We start from the raw sequence: 13,529 nt of genomic DNA, 5'->3' as shown, positions 1-13,529 counted from the left end.
ATATCAGCCGCTGTCACTTCTGGGTTTCTGCACAAAGTAGACAAATCAGGGAATGTAGACATCAGAGCCACATGACCAATCCAGTGCATCTTCCAGAACTGAATCATGGTGCCATCTCCCACACTGTAGTTTATGTTTCTTGCTAGCATGGGCCATAGGTTTCTAATTGTCCTCCATACTGACACCCCATAAGGATTGGTCACTGTGTTAGTGCACCAAGGTGAGATCTGTCCATATTTGGTGGTAATGACTTCCTTCCATAAAGCATGCTCCTCGCTCACAAACCTCCACAGCCAGTTAGTTAAAAGACACTTATTTTGTATCCTTAAATTTCTAATTCCAAGGCCACCAACCTGCTTGCTTAATCGAGTTGTTTGCCATATGAATGCCTGCTCCCTCCTTTTTCCCTTTCCACAGAAAATCCCTCCTCAACTTATCTAGTCTTTCTCTTTCTTCCACCTTAGCAAGAATGGGGAATACAGACATTACGTAAGTTGGTATAGAATCCAGAACTGAGTTGATTAGAGTGATCCTGCCTCCAAGAGATAAATACTGAGCTTTCCAATTGGCTAGTTCCTTTCTGTTTTTTCCACAATCCCATCCCAAATTTCCAACTCTTTATCACTATTACCCAGTGGCATGCCTAGATAAGTAGTAGGGAAATTCTCAATTTTGCATCCCGGATAGTTGGCCAAACTTTGTATTTGTGGTACTTCCTTTACTGGGAAAATTCTACTCTTCTCCAGTTGACAGCTAGACCAGATGCACCTTCAAAAACTACCAATACCACTCTGATGTAGCTAAGTTCTGCCTAAGCCTCACAGAATATGACAGTATCATCTGATACAACAGGTGACCATCTGTAGTTACTCTCCTGCCTCTGACCCAATTGTTCTGATTAGCCAGCCTCATCATGCTGTTGAAGCCCTCCATTGCTAGTATGAAGAGAAGGGGGAGAGCGGATCTCCCTGTCTAAGACCTCTTTCTGAAGGGAAAAAAACGGCAGGTTCTCTGTTAACCAGAACAGAGAACCTAACAGTTTTAATGCAAAAGCCTATCCACCTTAACCATTTATCCCCAAACCCCATTTACTTGAGATTATTGAGAAGGAAACCCCAATCAACATGGTCATATGCCTTCTCTATGTCTAACTTACCCATAATGCCTGACTCATCACCCTTGAGTCTAGTATCCATGCATTCACTGGCTATAAGAGTTGCATCAATGATTTGTCTCCCCTTGATGAAAGCCATTTGATGTTTATTGACTAGCTTACTCACCACCCTCTTCAATCTTTCTGCTAGCAACTTGGCTATGATTTTATATATCCCCCCTGTAAGACTTATCGGTCTAAAGTCCCTAAGTTCAGAAGCCCCTGTTATTTTTGGGATGAGTGCCACATAAGTGGCATTGAGACTTTTTTCAAGCACCTGTTGACTGTGAAATTGCATAATGGTATTCATAATGTCCTCCTTTAACACTTCCCAGAAATTTTGATAAAAGCTCATAGGGAAACCATCAGGACCAGGGCCTTATCACTGGCACATTTCTTGATGCAATCTAGGACTTCAGCTTCCTCAAATTGTCTCTGTAACCAATCATTTTCTTCACTACTAATACCTTCTACACCTTGAAGCTCATCATAAGGCCTCTGCTGTTCAGTTTCTTTATACAGTTTCTAATAAAAATTGGTGCATTCCCTTTTGATATCCTCAGGATCAACAATTGTAGTCCCTTCCACTACTAGCTTGTCAATGGAATTGAATCTCTTGTGGGCTGTGGCCATTCTGTGAAAGAACTTGGTGTTCTTATCCCCCTTCTTAAGCCATTCTAGATCTTTGCCTCCAAGCTATCTCCTCATTGCTAGACAGTTTAATTTCCATAGAAAGGTGAACTTAGAGTTCGTTCCAGAAACACTGAAAGAACAACATCATTTCTTGACTTTATCTCTGAACCCCTTCTACTTCCAGCCACCATAACTCGAACTTGAGGTAAGATTTTTTCAAATTCAAGTCTCCACATGTGAGTATTATAGGATTTTGATCGGAAACCAGTCTGGGCAATAGACTTTGTCTGATATGAGTGAAGAGTTCTTCCCACTGATAAGAAAATAAAAACCTGTCAATTCTTGAAGCTGACATGTGATTATTCCCCCTTCTCCAGGTGAATGATCCTCCAAATAAAGGAGGATCCAACATTTCCATATCATTTATCCAGTCTGTGAACTCAGTCATAGCCCCTGTAATTCTTTGATTTCTGATCACTCGTTTGGAAATCTTATTACATTAAAGTCTCCACAGACCACCCATAATCAATCACAAAGTTCCTTGTTTCAGTCAACCCCCTCCAGAGATCCCTTCTAATATTCAAATTGCATGATGCATAAACTGCACTCAAATACCATGTTAGGTTTTGATAACAGCCTATGAATTTAACTGTTATCATTTGGTTTGCTGCCTCCACAAGTTCACCTTTCCAGTGATGTTTGTCTCACATCACCACAATACCACCACTAGATGCACCTCTCCCATATTTAGATGGTTTGGTATTTCTTGGGTCATGCCAAGATCCGTGAAGGAGTTGATGTTCAGCTGGAAGAGTGGAACTAGGATAAGAAGGTACAACATTTGGAATGCTACTCCTCTTGCATTAATGTGGGTCATTCAGAAAGAGAAAAGTAGGAGAGCTTTTGAAGGGGTGGAGATGAGCTTTGCTCAATTTAGGAGTATTCTCTGATCCCTTATTTTCTCTTGGTGCACCCATTTAGTTCCTGTTTGTATAGAGGATTGGGTGTCTTTTAGAGAGAAGCATATTTTGTATATACTTGTATACGGGCAAGTTGTCCTTGTTTTTATCAATGAAATCTTTTACTTGATCAAAAGAAAATGGGCCTCACCCAACTTTTGTCAAAGACACTATTTTGCTTATTAATTGAAAAGTAGAAACAGAAAAAAAACCACAGACCCAAGACTGTGTTTCAACTAAATTTAGGATACCTCTCTTTTCATATCATTTATCATAATTAACCATACTTGACAATTCGCTTGCCCAATCTCCCTTCCTTCTTATCTTGATCCTTGGTGGCGAAAATCAGATGCGCAACTTCTCCTTGTGTTCACAAGTTCTAATACCATTATATCTTATGACCTTGTTCCTATCCAAACTTCCTTACATTTTTACTAACTTCAATCACGGAATACACAGCCACTAATTTGACATGACTTTTATGCCAAAGGAAAAATAGAATAGAAAAATGTCAAGCATAGAATGAGATACTACAACAGCAACAATTATGCCCCAATTGCAAACTAGTTGGAGTCAGAGCATGAATCCTCACTATTCATTTCACTCCATTTGGACCAGTTTTGTTCCAATATTCAATAATTTGGGATTCTCTACCACTAGAGGAGCTCTACATTTTATATTTGACAACACATATTTAAAAGTCCAAAAAGTTTCCTTAGCAGGTAGTAACCATGGATCCAATGTTACCATCACGGCTAAATCACAATCCCAACTAGCTGGTATTGCTTATATGGATCTATTTTTTTTCGATTCCATTTCATTTTTCGCTAAGCATCATATATTATAAGAGATTGAGATCTTTTGAGACAACATCCTAATTTAGGTCGACCTCGTCCAACAGCTTCAATAATCATCGCCACTCACCTACAAACTGGTGCAGTTTAATGTCTATATAGGACATTGAGCAAATGGTCTCAAGCACCCTTCTTTCATTCTATTCACTATGTGCTACTTGCATATCTGTCGCATGCGATCATCTTTTATCTTGTCTAATTTGTCCAATTTTGCATTACAAGCATAGAACGAAATACTTGAGATATCTTTAGGTTTCAAGATGTAGAAAGAACAACATGAAGCAAAGACCAAGAAAATAGACAAATGCAATCTATCCACAATAACCAAATGACTTGCCCATAGAAACCAACACCACCTACAGAAAGTAAATAAGTAAAGAACCTTAAATTCCAAATTCTTTTTCTTCTTTTCCCAAATTAAGGTTAGCCTGAGAAGAATTCTCAATTGAAGCCCAAGATCTCTTAAGCTACCAACCACAATTTTTTTAGACAACGACAACCATTTTTTTAGGTACAGGTAAAACAAACCCATACTGCTACAAGAGCTATCCCCTAAATTATAAATCTAGAAAAGGAACAAACACCTCAAGAGAATCACAAGACACTGCTATGTGGATAAGAAAGAAATAGTCTCTAGACCCTGGAAAAGTTCCACGCATGAGACAGCATCATTTCTGGCAAATTTCTAATGGAGAAGTGCATGTAAATGAACCTATGGCTACAACAACAGATAGAAAACATGATTCTTCTCTTACAATATTTTAGGCACAACATTCTGCATAAGATAGGTATCATCGAGAGAGAGAGAGAAACAAAAAAAAAATTAAGAAACAGGTTTTCTCTTCTTTCTTTCTTTTTGATAAGTAATGATATTTTATAAATGGTAACAGCACAAAGACAGTGCGTTAAATGTTACAAAATGTTTAAAGCCCCAAATCTATCAAACATGGAATGTACATCATTTACGAAACAGATTTTCTCATTATGCAATTCATTTTTCTAAATTATGCACTAAAACATTCCAAATGTAAGAGGGCATTTTGAAAACTTGGATGTGCACTTTATCCATCTTTTTTTTTCTTTTGTGCAATTTAGTCTCTTCCAAGAGATTGAGATTTTGCTCCAAATCTCAATCTTTTGGAAGAGACTAAAATTGCAAATAATAGAATAAAGTTTGCATCCAACTTGTGTTTGGTAGCTAGGCAAAGTCCAAGTTATATCAAACAAACTCTAGAAATTCCCAAAATAGAAAGGTTTATTATTCCTTACTCAAGTTCGAAAAAACTATTTGAGGCTCCCCATGGTTTACTAAACGAGAAAGGGGATATTTTTTATTCATGTGGGATATCATAAACCAAAAGTGCAAGACTGATGGTAAACTCAAACTCGGATAGGATAAGATAGTTGCACCAAAAATCCATATACATAGGAATACATATACGCGTATAAAATTAAGTGAAGGCCTGTATTTGCAATTATCTTAGCTATTTCAGATATTTACAAGACACCACCACTGACAAGACTTGATTGAAGGACACTAACAAAGGCATCAGGCAGTCACAGTACATGCACCATATCACAATGGAAGCCCACAACTTCCGAAGATCAAAATACCAAGAGATACTTATTCCATATTGGTTGAAACCATAGAATATCATATGAATAGAAGCTACCAATGTGTTCATACTTTATACACTGCATAAAAGTCCTACTTATAGGCTCTTTGTCTAAAATTTCCCCAGTATTGAATATAAGTACCTAACGTTGATTAACTTCTACATAATTTAAAGCACTTGAGGGTATATATATGTTCCTGATGTGGCACTTACTATGATAGTTTGCTAGGTATGTGGTTCCTGGTTCATAAAACTAGCTTGTGGATAAACAAAGTGCCACTCATAAATATTATTAACACATCAAAATTCATGAATTAGCTATAGTAGCCTCAATTTCTTATGAAATGCTCTTGCTAAGTTCTTAGAGTAGTAGAACTGAAGAACTGCTTGCTCTTTTTTGGCAACCTAAGAACTGCTTACTCCCTACAAGGGCTATGCTGGTGATACATCTAGTGTGATCAATGCCGTTCAAAAAGAAACACATCTAGTGTGATCAATATGCCCAAAAATTCAGAATTCAAGGCCTTAAAATTCAGGGTTTTGGAGAATTATAATGCTCTAGGGTGACAAATTGAGCAGGATCTTATAAAAGGTCCTAACCTTGTTATTACTTAGGATAGCTTCTGTAAATCCTATTCATAGCTTTTTGAGCAATACATGTTAACATGTTCAAGATTCAGTAGCTTCTTTTGCCGTGGGGTAACAGAAGATTTGCTTCTTTGGTTTATAGGCAATGGGTTTGAGACATGGGAATAGCCTCTTTGCAGAAACCACAGGTAAGGCTACTTACAGCATATCCCCATTCTTCTCCTACACCTTCCCCAGTGAACCCCTTAGTAACTTCTTATTGCAAAAGTTACACACTGTCTTGAAAGTTCTACACAGTATGCCCTAATGCTGCTCGAGTAATTTAAACTTCCAAACTGCAAACAGACAGACTGTGGTAAGCTTAAAATTTCACAAGCCTAAGGGTAACAGTACTTCAGATACTGTTCAAGATTTCTTGGTGGTAGATCACACTCTTCCAAAGTCAGCATCTTTCAACTAATGATTGGGGCTACAGAGAAATTAGATGTTGAAAATCCTCACTATATTGAGATTATCTCAAGACTATGAAGAATGAATCAATGTTGGGTCAACGTAATATGTGTCTCTTTAAGATAACACAACACTAAGGTACTTTGACAAGAATCTTGAACAAATACTTGGTAAAGAGATAAAAATTTAATTCTTTACCTGATAAGAGCAGAAATGGCAGCACAAAACCACATAGAAAAGTTGCCATTATCAGTTCTTTTTTCTCAATTCATCCACATTAGAAATTTTAGAGAAGAATTTCAGAACCCCAATCTCGAAAAACTCAATCTTGCTGAAGAACTAAAGCCTCGGATCAACGATTAACAAAATGATTAAGAACAGAACCCCATCAAGATATTGGGGTTCTCTTATCAATAAATTATATATGAGAGAAAATGAGATTGTAGATGTATGTATAGAGTCCCATTGAATCGCTTTCAAACTACGAAATTGACCAATGGGTTTCTTCCACTTTGAGACGCGAGACAGTTCGAGGCTGGGCTGAAGACACAGGTATATCTGTGAGCCTACACGTGAAAAAATGAAAATCTGAAGAAAAAATAATTATTATTATTATGATAATAATAATCATAAAAAATTCAGTTTACAACTTTTATTAAAAAAAAATAAACATTACTTTGATTTTGTTGTGAAAGAATTGGTTTGACGTCTGTTTCTGCGATTTCTTAACCATTAGGGGTTGTTTGGTTGGGAACAAATTATTCTAGAATTAATTATCTTAGAATTAGTCATTCTGGGATAAGATGGGATAACTTATCACACCATATATATAGTATAACTTATGTCATTATTGTGGTATAAATGGTGGATAAGTTATCCCAAACTTGCCAATCAAATAAGACATCAAAATTTTATTCCTGACTATTTTTTTATTCTAGAACTATTTATATTTTTTCCTTACACCAGACGACCCCTAAGGGTATGCTTGAAAAATAATTTTGTAATTGAATTTGGAAATAATATAAAAAGGTTTATGATTTGTATTTTATAATCTGAATTTATAAAGTAAATTCAAGCACAATTTAAATGGAGATTTGGCTTTATAGCTTTTTATAAATTTGTTTTTAATTTTACATTTTTTTAGAGGAATGAAAATTAAAATCGATGTCCAAGTTATACTCATGAAAGAAGATTTTAAATATCTTGAGTTCATATTTCAGGAAACGAGAAGATTTGATAATGATGAAGTACATCATATTGAAACATGGTGGCTGAAATGAAGGCTCACATCCGAATAATATGTGATAAGAATATGTCGTCAAGGCCTAAAGGTAAATTCTACAGAGTAATGGTTAATTATTGTATGAGGCGGAATGTTAGCTAGTTAACAATAATGTCGGCTAGTTAACAATGAACCCGTTTGGATGGCTTTAAGTTGGTTTTGGCCCCATTTTAGCTTTTGGGTGTGTTTGCCTAATTCTAACTTTAAGCCATAAAGTTCTTAAAGTCAGTCAAAAATGAAAAGTTAGGATCTCTAACTTTTTTTTTCTAAGTGCTTAAAGCAATTTTGTTTGACCATGGAATTACTTTTAAATCCCTTATATTTTAACTAAATTCTCAAACTACCATTTTTATTCTTTTAACCCTAAAATTCAAACACGTATTTTCAACATAAGCACTTTTATCCAAACACTTAACTGCTTATTTATAAAAATGACTTTCAGCACTTCAAAATTCTAAAAGTACTTCTTACATAAAAGTTACTTTTTTTAAGCTCATCCAAATGGGCTTTATAATGTCCACATTCAAAAAAATGAATTTAGCAAGGATAATGGTGCTCAAATTACATATGTGGGCATGTTAATAGAGATATGATTAAGAGCGAAGTTATCAAGGTGAATGATAAAATACTTCAATCTAGACACATTGATAGCGATACAATTTGATGGTCAAGAGAAAAATACAATGTGAAGCTCTAGTGAGAAATGTTTCATTCTCAGAAGTAAAATGTAATGAACATGTAAATACAACATTGAGTATCTCAAAATATCTTATATACAATACTCTCTAATGGACAACTCAACTATAACCGTCAAATAACTGACTTAATCTCCACTAACTACTCCTAATAGTGCTTAACAAAATAATTATCTTCGTTGTTACATGAATTTATATAAGTATCATCTACAGAGCTCTTTGAGACAACGCTTTGTTTCTTGGCTCTTCAAGAAAACAAGGAGTCATCTAGTTTCATCACATAATCATTAATTGATCTTTTTGGATATGGGCAAGCTGTCCAATCTGCATTACAAAATATACTTAAAGGTGATGCATTTTCTAAGCTTAAACAAAATTTTCAATACTGATTTAAATTTACATATCACACCATTCTATGGGTTGCACCCAAGTGAGACTCTTAACTAGCATAAACTGCTCAACACATGTAAAATAAATGTTATATATGGCATGGTCATGTTAAGATATAAGTTTTCAACTAGCCTCTGATTAGGTCTTGAATCATCTTGTTTGTCATCACCCAATTCTTCTACGCGTTCATCATATTCGTTGTGATGAGGATCTTATTGCATTCCGTGAAAATATTTACTGATCTAGATCATGCTAGCCTCAGATTTGTAATCAACTCTAATGTGAATTCTCTTTGATATAACAATATTTTCTTTTGTGATCTCGCTATTTTAATGACAAAATAGTATTTCATTTCATCCAAATCTTTTATTTTGACCTTTTTTTTGCAAATTGTCTTTGCTCATGAATAAAAATATGATTATTTTCAATAATGAGTAAATTATCAATATCGATCAAGATGATCACTATCTTGTCCCCCACTTTCCTTGTAAACAAAAAATAATCAAAATGACTTTGCATAGAACCTCAATTGGTTAGTACCTCAACAAGATTCAAGTTCTATTAGCTTGAGGCCTATTTGAGCCCTATAGAGGGATTTGTATAGTCATAGACTTTTTGATCATGCCTCCCTGACTGATAAAGTCCTGAGATGCACGGTGTCATATATACCTCTTTATTCAAGTCACCTTCGAGAAATGCATCGAACATATCCATTTGATGTAAACACCACTGATTGTAAGCAGCTAAAAAATTAATCTGACAATGACAATCTTTACTATATATGAGAGTTTCTTGGTAATTTAAGTCCTCATTTTGATTGTAACCTTTGGCTATCAACCTACTCTTGTACATTTCAGTCTGTCCATCTCCTATGTCCTTCAACTTGAACATCCATTTACATTCAACGAGAGTTTTATCAAATGGGAGGTCCAAAATAGATCCACAATGGATCATGTATGATTATCTTATAAAATAACCAGTGTCAAATTCATGACAATTATTTATAAGGATCTCAAACAATCTTTGAATATGTCTGAGACTCCATGAGGCAATGAGTTTGGATAAAAAAGAATAATATGAAGGATTCAAGATAACATGAGATAAGTAAGATTACATAACATAGATACATGCTTCAGAAACATGAGGATGCACATATTTAGGTTGTTCACAAACATAATCTTACAGGCGATTAGGAGTAACTTTTTATCTATAAAATCTCATTTTGACTCTCAAGTAGAGGGACATAATGAAAGAGTAATGGGTGTCATGTCCCCTATAGGCTAGTTAACATCATGGATAAATTGTTCAGCATCAAAAATATGTGATGAGACTCTACTTAGAAGTTGATTGTATGTCAACTGCAGTACTACGACATCATCAAGCTTTACCGGTGATAGAGTCTTTGATCAAATGGAAAGGAAATACTTGCTCCCTAAAATGAACATCTATGCTCACAAAAGAATTGCTAGTGAATAATTTGTACAATTTGTACCCTAGGTCTTCTGTGTTGATATATATTCCGCTAGAACAACTACAATTGATCTAGAAAATAATTTGTCTCCTTCGTAGAGATTAGTGGCAAAACATAAACATCTAATAGTTCTCATGTGTTATTAGGATGGAACTCTGCCATAAACCTTCCAAAGGGTGTACTTAACCATGAACATTACACATTGTATTTATATTTTAGGGTTTCAAATTGTGACGATCTATTTCGTTGTTACTAAAAATATATGCGATAAAGGTATACGAATCTCATTTGTCATAAGATTAAGATCAATTGCTTGGTATGCAAATGCATTATTTTGTGAATAATACAATGTGCTTATCACAAAGTTAAGTCAAAATTATTTTTTTGATTTAGTTTTGGACTTAAGTTTAAACTAGGATCAATTTCAAACGATCATATCTCTCAACCTATAATTAGGTGGCCATTGATCTATCAAATTAAAGGTCTATGAGTATTCTTTCTAACGCCACCGAGTTTGCCTCATTTGGAGTTTGAAGTAAAAAGTTATGCCCATTTTACTAAATATTGTTCGTGCTAAGGCGCCATGCTGGATTGGATCCGCCATGGCGTGATTTGATGGGCCAGAATTAAAAAAGGACAAAATTTTATTATTTTCTTTTTTCCTTAGGCGCCAAAATAGATGAAGGTTACTCTAGAAACCCTCCCCCCCCAAAGGCTGCTCTAGGCTTGGAGAGAAGGAAGGAAGGAAATTCTATCTCAAGAAAGTCTACAACCCCAAATTTTAGGCCTGCCTCCATTTTTTCTCCTTCCTAAAGTCAGGGATTATGCTATAATCCTTCTAAACTGCTTGACGCCCAAATAGGATAGGTTTTCTCAATTGAATAGTTATAAATTCGTTCATATCGCTTAATATAATGTAGATTGTTGGAAGATTTCATGCTTAGCCTTTTGGGCACGAAGTCTGGATGGGTAAATGATTGTCAATTGTTAGTTAGAGTGAGAATGTATGATGCGGGTCATGATTATTATGTGACTAGCGATAAAGGTCTAATCTTTGAATGTTAACCTTGGTGAAAACTGTTTAGAAGACTAATGACTCTTACGAGATTAAATGTAGATAATTATTGGGTCATTATGAGATCTCGAGACTTGTGGGTTATGGTTATTGGGGTGCATATAGGGATAGACTCATATAATAATTATGTGTGTTCATGTTGATTATTTCCTGTAAATTACTTGAGTAATACGTATCATGAAATAAAGGGTAACGTGGATGATTTATGAGATTAATTACATGCAATGAACCTGTTACTTGATTGTGCAAGTATATGAAATATTCGTTGTAGATTATGATTGTGATTGTGATTGATATATATATATATATATGGATAGGGTGTCACGTGCCGACACATATACATATAGGGATCGAACGTCACATTCTGACACACACACATATATAGAGGAACCAGATATCACATACCGACACATATACATATAGGGATCAGGTGTCACGTTCTGACACACACACACATATATGTATGTATATATATATATATAAGGATCGGGTGTCACGTTTTGACACACACACATATAAATATTGAATCGGGGGTTACTTTCTGACACATATACTAATAATTTGGATATGGGTTCTATGAGAGGACCAAGTATATGTTATGGTTCCACGAGAGAATCAATTGGCTGTTGTAACTGTGATTAAGCATGCCCATCCTGTGTAATAATTATTATGAAATGACCGAAAGTCCAAGTGTTTGTGATCTGAATCATGCTTATGAACTTGCAAATTGATAATTTATTCTTGTATATGCATGTTTGGATTATGTTATGGTTGCTAGATGCGTCTGTATCGTAGGAATGAGGTCATGGGTAATCAAGTTGAGAGAAGTTGATGTGTTATTAAGCGAGATTAGTGATTTAGAGTCAAATATTGATGTGTCATGTTGATGCATGTGAAAAAAAGGGGATCGAGAGAAAATTAGGAGGTTCTGCCTCCGAGCAGACCGTCCTAGCGAGAGGAATCCCGCTATGGTGAGGCCGCCATAGCAGGTTAGGTCCCACCATGATGGGCCAGTACGGTTAAGAGATGAGCCTTAGTCCACCTAAATGTTGTCTTGTTGCAAGTAAGATGCTAATTATTTTAGAGCCGGGTGTTGGTGTGAAAGCTTAAGGTAGTAAATTGTTTAGACAGAGTTAGTGGTGACTATATTTCAAAAACTCCTTTATGTGATAGATAGAAGCAAACCAACTAGAAGGGATAAGTGTTAGTCTTGAAAAACATTGGGAGGTTAATGAAAATGGTAAGAGTTGGTGCATAAAGATTTGATGGGTGTATTTCCTTAAGTGCATGTTTTCTTCTTGTTGATTTCTTTATATTATGTGATGGTAATCGGGTTGACCGATGATGCCTACCAGTACGTGTTGTTTGTACCGATACTACTCTTGCTATACCACTTGGCATAATCTGGTTGCAGGGCCAGTGATGTTTCATAGGTGAAGACAAAGATGATTCTCCAGTGGTTTCTACTCTTCCTTTCTTATGGTGGAGCTGTGTCACTATTTTATTTTATATATTGTATCTTTAGAAGCTCGTGTACCTATTTAAACTAGTATCCTTGCGGGTGTTAAATTGTTTCTTGTAATCAACCTTAGAATTTTAGTTTAATATATAGGAATTTCATAACTCTCTTAAGTTGTTGTCTTGGTATTTGTCAAACTTCTGCATGATATTTTCGTTTAGGGGATTGATAGTTCTCCTACTTAGGTGTTAGAGTAGGTGCCTGCACGACTTGGTGGGTTGGATCGTGACACAAATTAAAAGTCACATTCATTTGCCAAGTCTAAGATCTTATTCGTTTATACTTAGTGGAGGTCTGCACTCGGCATTTGAGTGGTTTAGACCTTAAGTCATTAAATACATTTAATTTAATTAATATTTAAGCAATGAATAAGTTTTAATTATTAAGATCTTGAATAAAGTCTTACTATTATTACGAAGTATTTTTATTTAGATAATTTTCACCTCGTGCTATTCATAATCACCAATCACCACCAGTAATCGTCTCTGCCAATACAACCATCACCACTTTTAAAATCACCAACCACCGACATCACTGGCAACCACCACCAACACCACCATTACAATCAGTTGCTAACAATTTACCATCTTCATCATTATAGTTATATACATTGCTATCACAATAGTAGTCACCGTGATCATTGCCACCTCCACCATCACTATTACTGACTACCACCATTGCGATCATTTTCTACTATTAACCACTTCCATCATCATAACTAGCACTGCTGCCAACTACCACCCGCACAACATCAATCACCACACATTCTTCAGTATCACTATCAACACCGCCAACCGCTAACATCAATCAACTTCAACATCACAACCCTCACAACCACCACCAA

The 13,529-nt window shown here is 35.5% G+C and overlaps 1 protein-coding gene across 2 annotated transcripts in view; it reads right to left on the bottom strand.

Moving 5' to 3' along the window:
• The window catches only part of LOC129882869 (piezo-type mechanosensitive ion channel homolog), a 45,988-nt gene extending 39,194 nt beyond the window's left edge, over positions 1-6,794 (bottom strand). The window contains exon 1 of one of the 2 annotated variants that reach the window (XM_055957358.1): positions 6,452-6,794. In XM_055957358.1, coding sequence (XP_055813333.1) covers positions 6,452-6,500 — 49 coding nt within the window. In that variant the 5' untranslated portion in view covers positions 6,501-6,794. The remainder of the gene's footprint in view (positions 1-6,451) is intronic. The other variant, XM_055957357.1, reaches the window with a different exon arrangement.
• Between the last annotated feature and the right edge of the window lie 6,735 nt (positions 6,795-13,529).

The sequence above is a fragment of the Solanum dulcamara genome, chromosome 3, assembly GCF_947179165.1.
Source record: "Solanum dulcamara chromosome 3, daSolDulc1.2, whole genome shotgun sequence".
NCBI lineage: Eukaryota > Viridiplantae > Streptophyta > Magnoliopsida > Solanales > Solanaceae > Solanum > Solanum dulcamara.
This window is presented reverse-complemented; position numbering and strand designations above follow the sequence as displayed.